The sequence below is a fragment of the Lissotriton vulgaris genome, chromosome 1_1 (assembly GCF_964263255.1).
Source record: "Lissotriton vulgaris chromosome 1_1, aLisVul1.2, whole genome shotgun sequence".
Taxonomy (NCBI): Eukaryota; Metazoa; Chordata; class Amphibia; order Caudata; family Salamandridae; genus Lissotriton; species Lissotriton vulgaris.
The window spans coordinates 1,614,319,449-1,614,335,790 of NC_141685.1; the positions used below are offsets into that span (position 1 = coordinate 1,614,319,449).

Consider the following 16,342-nt stretch of genomic DNA (forward strand, 5'->3'; position numbering starts at 1 on the left):
GGAGGTGGGACGAATGCGACCCATTGCGGTGCCAAGAACGGAGCCGCAGGGGGTGCCGGGAACGGAGCCGGCGGCAGAGGACCCTGCGGTGCCGGGGCTAGAGCCGCCGGCGGCGTCGATGGCGGAGCCGACAGCAAGCAAGGGCCCTCAACTAGGACCGCGGGGTCTGAAGGCGCGCCGGCGGGAGCCCGAGGCATGAAAAGGCGGTCCATGGCAGCAAGAAACTCTTGCACCTGGGCTGGAGTCGCCGACGGACCCGGATAAGGTGGGTAGGCCGTGGGACTCTGAGGCGCCAGTGGAGCCGTGGGGGAAGAACCCCTGGCCCCCTAATCCGCGTTCGGAGACCGACAGGGGGACGACGTCGAGCGTAAACGCTTCTTCGACTTTTTCTTGAGACATCTCTTACCCGATTCCAAGGGTGAAGACTTCGACCCCGAGGTGCGATGATGATGGCTCTGCAGTCGGTCCCTCGAGCGACCCTGGACCTCGAGCGGCGCAGAGACGACTGCCGGGCCTCCAGCAGCTTTTGGGACCGCTCCTGCAAAGCCTTCGGAGCAATGGCCAGATAGTCGGAACATGACCGGGAGTCATGTTCGCGCTCCAGACAGTAGAGACCAACCCCGCGGGGGTCGGCCACCGACATCGTACGCAGGATTTAATCCCAGGCATTCCTACTCGGCACCAGGAGTCATGACTCAAAGAAGTAGAGACAAAAGTATAAAAAAAGTTAGTCAAAAAGTGACTAGGGTACATGCTCTAACCGGATCTGCGCTTGCTGGTGCAGAAAATTAAAGAACTGATGTCAGCGCGCATGGGTGGCGCCTAAGTAGTCTCCGTGACGTCATCTCGGCGCTTACGATGCCAGCGATGGACGCGGAGCTGCACGATGCGTCTACCGACGAGCAGGGGTACTGCTGACGAAAAACTGTCCGGATCCAGTCTGATGCCTGGTGATATTCTAAGGTAAGGAATCTATCACTAACGTGCCTCTTTCAGGTACAGTGTTTTTAAAAAGAACACAATCGTTGAAAAAGCACGAGTACCCAGAGGGACTGAAAGGAGCTCACAGAGTACGTGCAGAGAGCAAGAGCCCAACAAAGTGCAAAGCCGTGCCCAACCTCGAGGGGCAACAACTGTGGTACGAAAGATATGACAAGCCACACCCAGATTGCCACCACAGGAGTGAAATTAAAGAACCACAATATTGAAGCAACATTTTGCAAGACAAGTGACTAGAAGTGAATGACCACCAGAAAGTTCACTAATACACCCTCCAGAGATTTAAGGCCTGTAGTACCAAAGAGAACCCAACCCAACTGACTGCCAGAGAAAGAAGGAGGCATAAGTGTGGACGGTGGGAGGGAATGAAAAACAGAATAACTCCATGTGTGAGGAGCACAGCTGGAACAACATGAGAAGGTAGTAAAAAGTATAGACCTGAACCACCTTAAAACGTGAACTGAGAGGAGAGTCAAAGGGCTCGAAAGCCGAACCGCACCCCCTGCGCCAAAGAAGGGGCGAGAACACGCCACCAACCAAACTGGAAGGATGGAGGGGAGTCTGAAGGGCCCCACACAGAACAACACACCCTACCCCAGAGTGAGACGCAAGAGCACACCTCCGGAAGACCGAGGCCACCAGAAAGTGGGGGTAGCTGGAAAAACACCATATGAAAAGGCCATCGCAGAGCGGGGAGGATGGGCGGGCGTAAAGGAATCTGCGGCTAGACTGTGTCTCTATCAGATATATTGTTACCAAAGTACCCAGAGGGACTGAAAGGAGCTCACAGAGTACGTGCAGAGAGCAAGAGCCCAACAAAGTGCAAAGCCGTGCCCAACCTCGAGGGGCAACAACTGTGGTACGAAAGATATGACAAGCCACACCCAGATTGCCACCACAGGAGTGAAATTAAAGAACCACAATATTGAAGCAACATTTTGCAAGACAAGTGACTAGAAGTGAATGACCACCAGAAAGTTCACTAATACACCCTCCAGAGTAACTCCCCCATCTGATAGAGACATCTAGCCACAGATACCTTAACCTTAGAATAGATACCAAAGCCATACCCCATAGTAGGAGGGTCTGTGAAACAACCACCAAGTTCCAGGAGAACATATACATCAACTGCTGAAGAAAAACAGAGACAGGGGAGCCACCATTGAGCAAAGCTCAGGAGGTAGGCATGCAGCCAAACGAAGTAAAAAGCATGCAAACATCCCAAGTGGGGTGTAGAATCTACGATATACCCAAAAAGAGACAGGAATGTCTACACATGTACGTGGAGTGACTAATCCTAATTAGGGGAGTCATACAAGCGGTACCACGGCACCGGTGTGCTGCATAACAGTTTAAGAATGCAGGCAAAATAACAGGTCCCCGAGTGGGACAATCCCGGTCTCCAGTGAGAGAGAGGAAACATAGACCACAAGACTGCTCATAAAGGATAGAAAGAAGGCACAGACAGAAGCATGGCGCCAAAAGCCTACACCGCCAAAGACCGAGACTGCCTACCAAAATGGAGAACGTTCAGAAGAATACAGACACAGTAATGCTACCTAAAAAAGCGCCTGTGCCAGATTGGGAGTAAGAACTCACACTCAGAAAAACATCAGGGGTGGAGCAGAGATCCAGTGGCAGAATGGCATAGACCAGAGCCACTCCTTGAGAACTAGGAATATGCATAGGACAGGAAGGAACAGACTGAACCCCATGTCCCTTCAGCAGCAAGGCACCGGAGACCGTGGCAGGGAAGACAGCCCCCCCCCCATTCCCCCCCAGGGGTGCATGTCCACCGATAGACAGGCAAGACATGTACAGTGAGGTTGTAGGAACCCGCCAGGGCGACAAAACCCCCTACGGAGGCTGTAGACAACCAATGGGAACCCTTGGAGAGAAACCAATCCTATGGATCTCACTAGAGGAGACATCCTACAACAGCAGGAAGAGTCAGTTTGCGTCAAACGTTCTTGGGCAAAGAAGAGTAGCAGAACGATTGCCAACATATACCCCACACAGGGGAAGGCAAAACCCTACAAAAGAAGGGTCCCTCTTGAGACAAGCTCATAGGCAGAGGCTCAAAAGAAAGGTTACCACAGCTTAACCAGCTGTACCAGAATAAGTAAACCACATGGCTGAGCAGCCACACAACCCAGAACATCTGCAGCCTACAACGGGTAACAGAAAAGAAAGGGACGGCACCATCACTAAACCAAAAATTCTCCACGATGATTAAAACCGAGGAAGATACATATACAGGAGGCACCTGACTGCCGAATCAGCATGGGCGTCAAAAAGAGTGACCCCATCAAATGGTATATCTCTAAGCCGCTCCTGAACATGTTCTGGGAAAATGCCAGCACACAACCACGCATGGCGGCATATGGCAACTGACCTGGCCATAGTACGACCCACTGAGTCCGTGGTGTCCATGGCAGACCGACTTGAAAAGTGCGCCGTATGATGACCATCACGGATTAGCGGGCCACATCGACACAAGAGGTCTCCGGCAAGGAGGGAAGTAGCCATTCAACAGCATCCCAAAGAGCAAATTGAGCCAGAGCAAATGCACACAACGTGTTGAGGGACTGGAGTCCCGAGCTGGCGGACACAAGCACATCGCAGTCATATGACTCCAACCACCGAGACTCCAGAGTGGGAGGATGCAACAGAACAGGAGTCACAGAGAGAGCTGCCTGAAGCACAAGTCCACCAGCTCCAGGATGGAGGGTGAAACAGGCAGGAGCCGGCCGATGGCGATGTGCCACAGCACGATCCACAGGGTCCCCAAAGGAGGGCCGTGCCCACGTTCTGAGCTGAGAAGTATGTCAAACAATGACTCCGGAAAAGGTAACAATGGTTCCATGTTTCCCGTGCCCTGGTGAAGGACTAGAGACTAAGGGCGGCTCCATCCTTAAAATGTCTGCAGCCCTGCAAACAGCCTTGAGGAACGTCCCACTAGCCCCTGTTGCCCCGCGAGGCAGTGAGAGCCAGTCATCAGTAGGCGATGGACGCAAGCTAAACCGGCCATTTAATAGAGGCTCAGCAGCAGGATGAGTAGGCCAATGCTCTACTGGCGCCTGTGCTGGAGAGCAGTGAAATGACTCAGGGGTTGGTAAACCCACCAGGACCACATCCTCCTCCAATAAAGCTGGAGACGGTACCAGCGTCGAGCGGCTTCGAGGCGACGTTGAGCCGGCGTCGTAGACCTCTGAAAAGGCCCGACTAGTGGAGTGGAGCAAGCGTAGGCGACCTCGAAAAGGCCTCATTCACCCGAGTCGAGCCGGCGACCTCCGAAAAGGTCTTGACCCCTTGAGTGGAGCCGGCGTCGGCGACCTCCGAAGAGGCCTCGACCCTTCGAGTCAAGCTGGTGCCCTCCGAAAAGACCTCGACCCTTCAAGTCAAGCAGGCGTGCTTCGAAAAGGCCTCGACTCGAGTCGAGCCGGCGCCACCGGCGACCTCCGAAGAGGCCTCAACCCTTTGAGTCAAGCTGGCGTCGGTGACCTCCGAAAAGGTCCCGACCGTCCGAGTCGAGCCGGCGACAGCTGAAAAGGCCTTGACCGCTAGGAGACGGACCGGCGCCGACTCAACATTCTCCGAGGTGGAAACCTGCAGGAGAGAGTACGTTGAAGCTGTGTCGTGCACCGTGCCACAGCCACCTCCAGCGAGGCCGTAGGGAGCCTCGGAAGGCTGTGCGACAGCGCTATGGAAGGGCTAGATGTCGTGGGGTGCCCCTCCGGGCCGTGTCCTGACGTTGCAGAGACTCTGGTGTCAGAGTCAGGGCACTTGGTTGGAGCCGAGGGTAAACCTGCCGGCGGTGTCCCAACCTGAGTCCCTACCCCCCCTGTGGGGGCCGGAGGCGTGCCAGGAAGGGGGGTGCAAATGTTTACCCGAGGTGGGTGAATGACGACGATGGTCCTGGGACCTGACCTGAACAAGAACGTCCTCCCTTGAGGACTGGCGCTGCGTGGGAGACTCCGCAAGAGACCTGCGTCGCAAGGGGTCTGTTCGGGACATCTGGGCAGACAGCAGGTTCATGTGGCGTTCCCGCACGGATTTCGGCCGCAGCTGGGGGCAAGCGGTGCACTCAACGGAGTCATGGTGCTCTCCCAAGCACCACATACAGATGTCGTGAAGGTCCGTCACTGACCTCTGTTGCGAGCAGGACCGGCATGGTGTGAACCCCACAGGGGGCATCGAACACACTATTCCTGGACGCGAAAAGCGTAGAAAAGGCCTGTAAGTAACAAATACAGGCCCGAGGTATTACTTTCCAGGATCCGCGTTAGGACGCGGAAGAGAAGAAAACTGATGTCAGCACGCCGGGAGGGGCTTATATGGCTCCATTGATGTCACTTCCGTGGAAGACATCAGGACAGAGCCAGGCGAAGCCGGCTTACGGAGTGCATAGGTATTGCTGGGGAAAAAAGATTTTCCGGATCCAGTCTGACGCCTGGAGAAATATTCTAAGTTAAAGAATCTGCGGCTAGATGTCTCTATTGGATTCATATTTTTATACAAATCATAATGGTTTGAGTTCAGTCTTTGAGTGTGTGACATTATTTGCTGATTGAGTGTGTATAACTAATGCTTACATACCCTCTGATAAACCCTTACTGCTCACCCACACTCCCTTAAATAGAGAGTGAGGCGCTATCTACTTTTACCTCTGCCTACCTTTGGGGTTCCATTGGACTCTGTGCACACTATACCTCATTTTGGTACGGTATATACAAAGCCAGCTTCCTACAGTACTTCTCTGCAGGACTCAATACTGAGGGCCAGTTAAAATGTCATACAGCAAATAATTGTCTACTGTAAGCATATTTCCCTCAGTTTTCCCTTGAATTGAATATTTGCATCAACTTCACAAGGGAACAAGATCCCTGGCCTGCTCGTCTTTTGGATCCATTTAACAGTGAAACAAATGCAGCAGCTCCATTTTTAACAGGGTCAGCGTCAGTGGCGTGCAGCCAGGGCCTGGGGTGTCAGAGTGGGGGAGGTTAGGGTGGTAAGGGGTCTCAGAACAATATACATAACAGAAGATTAGCATTCTAACACTTACCATTACCGAGAACAAGGCACCAGATCACACACGCTTGTATCCACTCCTACGTGTGACGAATGGGAAATAGTGGGATCTAAGCCTGTGAATGACAGATGGCTGCTCTCACACAGGGACGGTTGACTTCAACGCCAGCAACCATGACTCTGAAAGCGTCAGTGGCCTGCAGTGGATACTACCACAGAATACAATTGCAATTATTAATTATGTAGGGCTTTAGAACAGTAAGCCCTTCATTGTGCATCACAGTGCAGAAAGTTGATTTACTGCCTGGCTTCTGTCTCCTGCTTCAGAGCGAGGCAGGGCAGGAAGCCTGGAACACACAGGCCAGACGAGTAAAGTCACTCCTGAAAGCCTTGCTCAAGCATATCAGGAATATCCCTGCATTCTATCAGGTCATTTGGAGAGTGACCTTGATACGCTACAGAAATGGCTGACTGAGAGGCTAGATGACCTTGCTCCACTCTCTACGCCTCGCTCATCCACCAAGCGTAGCTCGGCGCCATGGTTCTCAGAGTCTCTTGCTCTGGCTCGGCGTAACTGTAAGTTAGCCGAAAGACTCTGGCGGAAGCAATACGATGCGGAAGCCAAGCCCGCCTACAAATCATTTATTAAGTCCTATCACGCCAATATTGTGGAGGCAAAAAAGAACTATTTTTCCAACAGAATTGAGTCAGAATCAAACTCCTGTAAAGAAATCTTCACTATTGTCAAGGAGTTTGTCTCTCTCAAAGCCAGTGCAGTTCAGCACAAGTTCTCTGAACCTTGGGTAAATGAGCTGGCAAATTTCTTCACTACTAAAATCAAACTGATTCAAGAATCTTTCCCTCCCTCTGACCTCAGCTCAGCTCTCACTGATTGTAATCCTTCGTCCTCTTCATCTGAATCCAGTCCTGTCTTATCGGAGTTTCCAGTTCTGTCTAAATCTACTTCTCTGGATCTCCTACTCAGGATCAAATCAGGCTCTCCATTGGACACCTGTCCGGCGACCTTTTTAGCTAGTAATGCCAAGATTTTGAACCCTTTAATAAATCCTGTTCTCAATCTATCCTTGACAAGTGGCACTGTCCCGCCGGCCTGGAAAAAGGCTATGGTTGTTCCACTCTTGAAAAAACCTGGCCTTGATCTGGAAAAGCATGTAAACTATAGACCAATATCTCTCCTACCTAGTTTAGCTAAGATCGTCGAGAAGCACGTCCACTCTGTGCTCTCCTCTTTCCTGGAAGACCATGGTCTACTCTACCCCACCCAGTCAGGCTTCCGCTCCAATCTGAGCACTGAGACCGCTCTCTTGGAAGTAAATGAAGCCATCAAGGAAGCTCTTGACTCAGGTCGGCGGCCTTCCACACCGTCCCCCATGAGGCCCTCTTGAGTAGACTCTATGAGATCGGTCTCAGAGGGACGGTGTTGAGCTGGCTGAGATCCTATCTAGCGGGTCGTCGACAAGTGGTCTGGGCCCCCCCGTACTCTGCCGAGGTGCCGCCGATGGAGGTCGGAGTCCCACAAGGGTCGGTGCTTAGCCCGACCCTTTTTAACATCTTTATGACTCCACTGGCGGTACTGGCGGAGTCTCTTGGTGCCAGATCATATCATACGCTGACGACACCCAGCTTCTCTTCACTTGTAAAAAGGGTGCAGAGTTTGACGGGGAGAGCATCCGTGGCTGCCTTGGGGCTGTCTTTGACTGGTTTCAGCGAAGCAGCCTCAAGTGCAACCCTGACAAATCGGAGGTGCTCTTCATTGGCTGTCAGGTTGACCCGCCTTGGCAGGAATGGTGGCCGGTGAGTATGTCACCTCCATCATCTTCCTCCTCGGTGGCCAAAAACCTTGGGGTCAAAATTGATAATACCCTTTCACTGAAATCCCAAATAACAGGTCTCACCGGCACATGCTTCGGTCTGTTAAAAATGCTGCGCAAATTCCTCCCTCTGCTTCCTCTGGTCCACAGGAGGTTGACGGTACAGGCCTTAATTTGTTCTAAGCTCGATTACTCCAATGTCCTTTATCTTGGTCTTCCGGACTACCTCCTGCAAAGACTTCAAGTGGTCCAAAACTCCGCGGCAAGGGCCATTTTTGGCCTACCCCGCCATGCTAGGGCATCGGAGTTGCTTCTCTCCCTTCACTGGCTTCCTGTCAGGAAGCAGTTTGTTTTCAAGGCACTTACGTTGGCCCATAAGGCTCTCCACTCGGTCGGGGCCTACTACATTCAGAAACAGCTTTTTTTCTATAAGCCCACTCAATCTCTCAGATCTGAATCTCTTGGCCTGGCAACTGTCCCATCCATTAGGAAAGCCAGGATAGGTGGTCGCTCCTTTAAACATCTCGCCCCTAAACTGTGGAACTCCCTTCCCGTGGATCTTCGCCGCATTTCCAATCTGCTGGCCTTTAGAAAGGCCTTGAAAACTTGGCTTTACAGTCAATAACTGGTCTGTCCCTTATTTCCTCTTCTTTCTTTTCAGCTATGGGTCAGAAAGCGCTGGGACACTCCTTGGAGTAGCCGTGCGCTATATAAGACACCCATTAACATAACATTTGTTTAGAGATGCAATCATATCTCTAAACAAATCAATCTATTTAATATTTGTACAGAAAGGTGAAGGAATATCAGGGGGGCCGCTGCCTCAGAGCCCTAATGGAGAATCTTGCACTGACAGCCCATCTCTCAAAGGACTATCGGCCAAGGTATTTCAGAACATTCCCCCTATTTAGGGTGCTTGTTCCGACACACATTTTTTTCTGATTGATACTGTCAGGGGAAAGAGGACAGTCATAAACAGGGAACAAGAGAAATAACCACCCACCACACACCACACGCTGGAGAAAACTCCCAGAACAACACTGCCAATATTTTTTTCTTTTTTACTAACAATCTCTTGCTTTTTGAGCTTATTATGAAACACAAAAAACTTAGCCGACCAGGCACATTAAACATGATGCCCCTCAGCAAAGATTCAGTGCCTTGATTGGAGCCACTACAGCTCTACTAAAGACACAGAGGTCTTCAATCAATCAATCAATCAATCAGTGACACTTATAAAGCGCGCTACCTACCCGTAGGGTCTCAAGGCGCTGGGGGGGGGGGGGGGGGGCCGCTACTGCTCGAACAGCCAGGTCTTCAGCTTCTTCCTGAAGGAGAGGTGGTCTTGGGTCAGGCGCAGGTCGTCGGGAGGGAGTTCCAGGTCTTGGCGGCCAGGTAGGAGAAGGACCTTCCTCCTGTAGTCGCTCTTCGGATGCGGGGGACGGCGGCGAGGGCGTGGTTGGCTGATCGGAGGTGGCGTTTGGGAGCGTAGAAGTTGACTCGGCTGTTGAGGTAGCTCGGGCCTTGGTCGTGTAGGGCTTTGTGTGCGTGGGTGAGGAGGCGGAAGGTGATTCTTTTGTTGACGGGGAGCCAGTGAAGGTCTCTCAGATGTCCGGAGATGTGGCTGGTTCGTGGGATGTCGAGGATGAGTCTGGCTGAGGCGTTCTGGATCCGCTGGAGTCTCTTCTGGAGCTTGGCGGTGGTACCGGCGTAGAGGGCGTTGCCGTAGTCCAGTCGGCTGGTGACGAGGGCCTGGGTGACGGTCTTCCTGGTCTCGGTGGGGATCCACCAGAAGATCTTCCGTAGCATGCGTAGGATGTTGAAGCACGCCGAGGAGACGTTGTTGACTTGCCTGGTCATGGAGAGGGAGGAGTCCAGGATGAAGCCCAGGTTTCGTGCATGGTCTGTCGGTTTGGGTGCGGTGCCCAGGGCGGGAGGCCACCAGGAGTCGTCCCAGGCGGAGGGTGAGGAGCCCAGGATGAGGACCTCCGTCTTGTCCGAGTTCAGTTTCAGGCGGCTGGTCGTCATCCACTCGCTACCTCTTTCATCCCTTCGTGCAGGTCTTCACCTTTCTGGCAGGCATATCCAAGTATGGCAGATGGTCCGCCAGCAGAGAAGCAGAGGCAATTCTGGTAGCTTAGTATGCCACCCACCAAACTCAGAATCAATCCCTTAGTACAGAGTTCTCCAAAGTTGGTCCCGGAGGGCCGAAACGATACAAGATTACCTAAATGGGGATATGCTAAAAATCTGTCATGGATCTGGCCCTTTCAGGACTGTCTTTGGAGGACTCCGCCTTAGTACATTGCAAAATGCACACTTAGCATTTACAATTTCAGCTGCATAGTGGTGCCTTTGAAATAAGGAAATACCTTTAGAGCATCTGAATGTAGTATGCCAGCTTACAAGGAAAACCCATTTTTTGACTTGTAGTTTATCTGAAAAAATCCGGCAAACTGTAGTTTGAGGAATTACAATCAGAACTGTTTAAGAAATGCCATGCAGGTAATTTTGCATGAGGTATTGAGTAATGTGCTCATGAGTTCCTGTGTGGAAAAAAAAATCTTGTATTCCTATTTTTTTAACATCTATGTCCCTTTGCACCTGTATATCACAAAGTGCACTGATATATTTTTTATAAAGAAATCATTTAATCCTGTTGCTAATTTGAAGAGCCTGTTATCCTCAATATGCATGTTAAGATTCATGGCTGTAGGAGGCCTGGAAGATGTTTTATTTGAGGAAGTACATTTGCACATCTTTTGCATCTAGTAGTTATATGTAGTCTTGCTTTTGATACTGGCAACCAGAAGAAGGATTTTTATAAAATTTATGAAGTCATCAATGTGTTGATGTAGTGTATCTCTGCTTCAAGAACATCTCAAATTTCAAAAATTCCAAAATTTCAAATTGTTAAGTTTAAAGGAATCTTGGCATGGCCTCGACAGTTGGTATCAAGGTGCTGCTCATGCTGTTGTTAGATGTTTTCTACTAAGTTGTATTCAATACATTTGGTGACTGTAAATTTAGGGTAATTAGAAGAGAAGTCATAAAATGCTTAGTCAGGTAGCTTTGTGCATAGTGGTGTGTTTATTTTCAAATTGTTTCTAATGTGAACATATTTGATTTGAGTTTTGCGAGGTAGACAGTCCAGGGAGGCACTTGCTTTGAGAGATGATCATGTATCAGCAGAGCAAAGAAGATTCTCTGTTTCACTATGTAATGTAATGTAATGTAAAATTTTATTTATATCGCGCAGCAATCGCTCCAATGGAGCATCTAGGCGCTACCTCCGGCAAATTACCAGATGACAAAGTGACTCAGAGTTGGACCAAAAACAGAGGCAAGCATCAAACTAGAGTTCTGGCCATGCTATCTTGCAGTTTAAATATCCAAGTTTTTAATTCTTTGCGGAACTCTGTTTCTTTATCCAGAGTTCTCAGGGCAAGAGGCAGAGTATTCCAAGCCTTTGCACCCAGTACTGCCAGGGACTTTCCTCCACGGGTTTTTAAACGAAACCTAGGAATCACCAGAGTATTGGAATTTGATGATCGTAGGTTTCTGGTTGGGCAGTATCTCTTGAATTTTTTCTGTAGATATAATGGTCCTGTTTTGTGTATTGCTCGAAATGTTATAATCAAAACCTTGAACAGGATCCTTTTTACAATGGGAAGCCAATGAAGAGCTTTTAATGCCCCTGAGGCTGACGATCTTTTTGGCCATTTTAGCACCAATCTGGCAGCAGCGCTTTGCACTAGCTATTCTACTGCTTGTAGCTCGGGATGAGCTTCTACGGAGCGCCGAATTTGTTGATCCTATCGCCTAAATCTTGAGTGGGAAATAAAGGATTCCAATAGAAGTAGCACACCTTTTGCATACCTTACTTCTGTTTTCCTTTTCACTCACATTTAACATAAGAGTAAGCATAAACAGCACTCGACTCATAATTCGAGCTGGTGCAAACGCAGATCCTAAATTGTGCCCCAAGTGCTTAGAACATCCATCTACAGCCTAAGGTACTTTAACTACGATGTTTTAACAATAGTGGAATGTGGATTGATGATAACATATAATCGTATCACTAATTATAAAACATGGGAGGAGGTGCTGGTCTTCAAGGGTATATATAGTGACCAGTGAAACCTGGGGGAGAACAAGGCACTAAGTGGTGCTGAGGAGATACTAGTGATCGTTCATGAATTGCTGAAACACCATACACCCTGCTCATTTTTAGGTGGCCACCTCCTCGCTCACAATAATCTGCCTAATCGCACGGGCTGAATTTTAGCCTGGCTCGTTTCTCTGTCCCTGTCGATGGAGGTCTCTGAGAATGAGAACTGGTGCCTTCGGGGATGTCTCTTTTTCACTAAAGAGATCAACTCACTATAGAGACACTCAAATAACCCAAATCATAAATAAAGAACTGTTGCCTGCCCAGTCAGGAGTTTCTACAGAGTAAATCCATATTCAAAGGTGGAACAGGCTGAGTGCCATCTAGAGACATCCGGAAGGTTCTGGTTTTGTACCTTAGATGGGGAGATTCAGACATTCACTCGTCATTGGTCAATGGGTACTCATTGAGTTGGGAAATAACAACACACATTATTCAAGCACTAAGGGGCACTTCAGTTTTCACCTTCTGTGGAATGTCCCATTGGAGTCTCTGTGGAGCTGGCAGTGAGGGGTTCACATCCCCACAGCAGTGACCATCTGCAGTGTATCCCAGCTGAAAGGAGTCAACTGACAGCATGAACTGGAAGAGAAAAGACAGTTGATGTAAGAGAGGAGTAATGTTATGCTGCATGGCTCAGAGATGAGGCATAAGAGCCATTTCAACATTTTAATTCATAGTTCGGATAAGCTTGCATTCCAAGACCAGGTTATAAAAGCAGATGAGAAGAATGCTTTAATACCAGCTTCATATTCCACTAAGCAGGAAAGCACAGAAAGCATGTTCAATCCCATCCAGGGCTTCTTGTTAGCGTTTCTCACCCTCTAAAAATGTACATTTATAAAGGAGAAAACAATTCATTTTACAGCAACATTTAAAAATATGTTTTCTAAAAACTTAGACTTTGCCAAGAACTCTGAAAAGGACCTCCTGAAATATTCCCATGGATTAGACATAATTCACAAAGATTTAACTCACTTGGAACAAAAGATTCCCACCTCCATCTCATTGAAATGTCTTACAATCACAATTTTCCTCTCACCTACAAACACCACTTACCCCTACACCATTTATTGCCACCGAAACTCAATACTAATTTTCTAGATTAGATCTCTGATTTGTTTTCCATTAACACAGTGCTGTGTTCAAATAATATCTCAGAGATTTTAAAATTAAGTTAGGGAATCTACAATGCAATTTCTTTGCATCACTCAAGACCCCGCTTTTATTACACAATTTGCATTTTATTTGTGGTCCAAAAGTCTCCCTAATTAATACAGGCTTGTCTGATGATTGCTCTATCCCCCTTCCATATATTCCCATATCTTTTTCTTCGTGGCCTAACATATATACCAAGATTCTAAAATGCCCCGCAGAAATAGAAACAACCACTTCTCTCAGGAGCATAATGTCTCTCCCAGGCTAAGTCGACTTGACTAATTTGCAGATATCGACTGTCTGCAAAATTGCTACAAAAATGTCATCAGTGCAGCTGCTGATGCCCTAGTGTTCCTTCTAATGTTGCTGCAATAGAAGAAACTGAGCCAACCTTGGTTTCATCCGTGCTCTCAATAAGAAAAGAGACCCACAGCTTGGAAGATGCCTGGCATGTTTCTAAATCCCTCATAAAACTAATAGCATTGAGGGAAACTTACAAACAATCCATTAGTTCATCTAAAGCCACGTATTACAAGAAACAAATTGACTGATACTCCAACCCGTATAAATCTCTCTTTCCATTCATTCACTCTACTAATACTCCCATTGTTAAAGCTTTGGCAGCTGTCAATGTGACACACTTCTCTCCTTCTCCACAAACTAAATTATATATCTCAGAGACCTAGTCCCCCGTTCCCATCTTGAGCTCAAACAGAACACCATTCCAAAAAAGCAACATCTGGAGGACTTTTTTTCTTATCTACACCAAGGGCCTTTCCTTGATCCTCAAACGACCGAAACCTATGAACTTTTTTTGGACATGCTTTCTGTAAACATCATTAAAGTAAATTTCCTATTGTAACGGCATAGTTCGATCTGTTCAAGGTTTGTCTCACTCAGAGAATCTTTTAGAAATTGGCGAAATCATCCTAGCATCCTTCCCCGGCTTAGAAAAAACATTCAGAAATGTGTTTCCTAATAAATTAAATGTAAACATTTTTTTGTGAAATATGTACAATTTTCATGAAAAATTTGCAAAATTATATGCCTTAAATGAAATGTAATTAGCCTTTATCTGGTATGAAATTAAACACAAGGGCATACCTTACTTCTAAGGTCACACAAGATACTGATATGAGACTAGTTTTAGCGGGAAATGTTTATCAACTTTGGTTTTACAGTTCCCAAAAGAAATTTTCTGCTCAAAACAGTCATCTGTGGGGGCATGGCTTACGCGCCATTCAAGATGATTGCATCCACTTGAGCTATGGCATTTTGCGGAGCTCATTTACCTCACAGATGCCACTTTGATGAGACAGACTGCCATTTAAGGCATGCCTAGGAGCTCCTTTTCCATTCAGTAACATGGAGGCCCAGTGACTCAATTCTTTTGGTGTATCTTTTGAGTCCCAGAGATGTGGAAGCGATTTTCAGAGAAGAGCGGGCAACCGCCATTTCATGAGCGCATCACATGCTTTTCGTGTATGTCTATTTCCCCTCATATTGGCAGCTTTCATGAATTGGCTACATATTGATTCTCTTCAGGGCAATCCTCTAAGCCCTGTTTTAAGAACCTGATGTGACCCGGGGTTAGGGGGGTTACTCCTGATATCAGCCGTGTCGGGAGCCATTTTGTGAGCGTGTCTCAGCCTCTCATTTTATTTTGTGCTACTCATATTGGCACTTTTAGATAACTGTCCTCATAATAACACATTACAGGGCAGCCCCCTAAGCCATTTTTAAGGTGCCTGCTATGACCCAGACCAGAGGTGGTGTCGTGGAAATAATGTGGGTGTCCGCCATTTTACCAGTACACTGCCCACTCCTCATTTTTTGTAATTTCTCCTTCCAATTAAGTGAAGGAATGACCTGACTTGCATATCTACTTCTGGCATGTTCTTACCTCTTTGGTATGGTGCATATACTACAGAGATTTTGATAGGCTGAGATTTTTCATAGTGCATTCCTAGCAAACGATGCTGTGAAGCCTTCTTATCATATATTTTCCTTGTTCAGGAAGACACTTTACTGCTGTGCCATTACCACTGTTTACTAGTGGAGGTACCTGGCATACATTTTGTACCTCCCTACTGCGCTTCAGTCATTATTTTTTATATGGGCAGAACTAAATTCATTAAACTATTCCCCATTGTACTGCACGCTACGCAAAGATGGCTTGTGACCTCCTTGTATCTGTTAAAGTCACCTCAACTAAAATGGTGACAATGAACCCCATCCCCTATTCTGTGATCTTATAATCCAGTCCTAGACAATATCCTTGATTAGGTGAGCAGCGTAAAACCGTTATGTGTCCCACCAAAGGAAAACTTCAGGAAATTGAGGACTGCTGGATTGTTATGGAGGGTAAAATGATCAAAATGGAACAAGGTGTTAGTTCTCTGTAAGATGTGGCGACTAAGTTACCTTTCCTTGAGCATGAAATCCAAAAAATCAAACTACATATGGAAGATGTTGAAAACAGGAATCTTCCCAATAATCTTCGCCTGAATGGTCTGTCAGAGGCTCTTGAGGGTTCAGATTTACTTGAGTTCTTGAAGAATCTCCCAGAACGTCTTGGAATTTCTACTACTCCTCTTTTTAATATCCAACAGACTTATCATTTAGACCAACTGCAACCTTAATCTTCTAAACCCTGAGGAATCATCATGCTATTTCTTCAATTTACGAGTCTTGAACAATGCCAAGGAAAAACTTTATCTTGTTTGGTCTGGCCACAATATATTAATTTCTCAAGACATCTCCAATGCGACAAAAGCCAGACAAAAGGAGTTTCTTGCTTTTCGACCTCAACTAAGACAGCAAAACATATGCTATGTCTTGTTCATCCTTTCTTATGTAAAATTACTTATGAGGGCATCTCCAGATCCTTTGAAGACCCTGTCAAATTAAAAATGTTTCTGCTGTCCAAAACTCTTAAGAATTTGTATTTTCACTTGTTCTCTTTCCATTTCTTATCTTTTTAATGTTTGGCTTTTCTTCATAACTCATTTACTCTCTCTCTGCTGTATTTCTTCTTATGGTGTCAACATGCCAAACATTCATTTTCATTCTCTTTTCAGATTTGGACTTTTATCTTTGATCTGTCTCTTCTTCTACTTTCTTATATCTCCCTACTTCTTTATGTTCCGTT

The 16,342-nt window shown here is 47.4% G+C and overlaps 1 protein-coding gene across 2 annotated transcripts in view; it reads right to left on the reverse strand.

The window, feature by feature from the left end:
• Positions 1-16,342, reverse strand: part of CPT1B (carnitine palmitoyltransferase 1B) — a 243,969-nt gene that overhangs the window by 59,890 nt on the left and 167,737 nt on the right. For both annotated transcript variants that reach the window (XM_086918762.1, XM_086918772.1), the window contains exon 13: positions 12,499-12,615. In XM_086918762.1, coding sequence (XP_086774888.1) covers positions 12,499-12,615 — 117 coding nt within the window. The remainder of the gene's footprint in view (positions 1-12,498; positions 12,616-16,342) is intronic.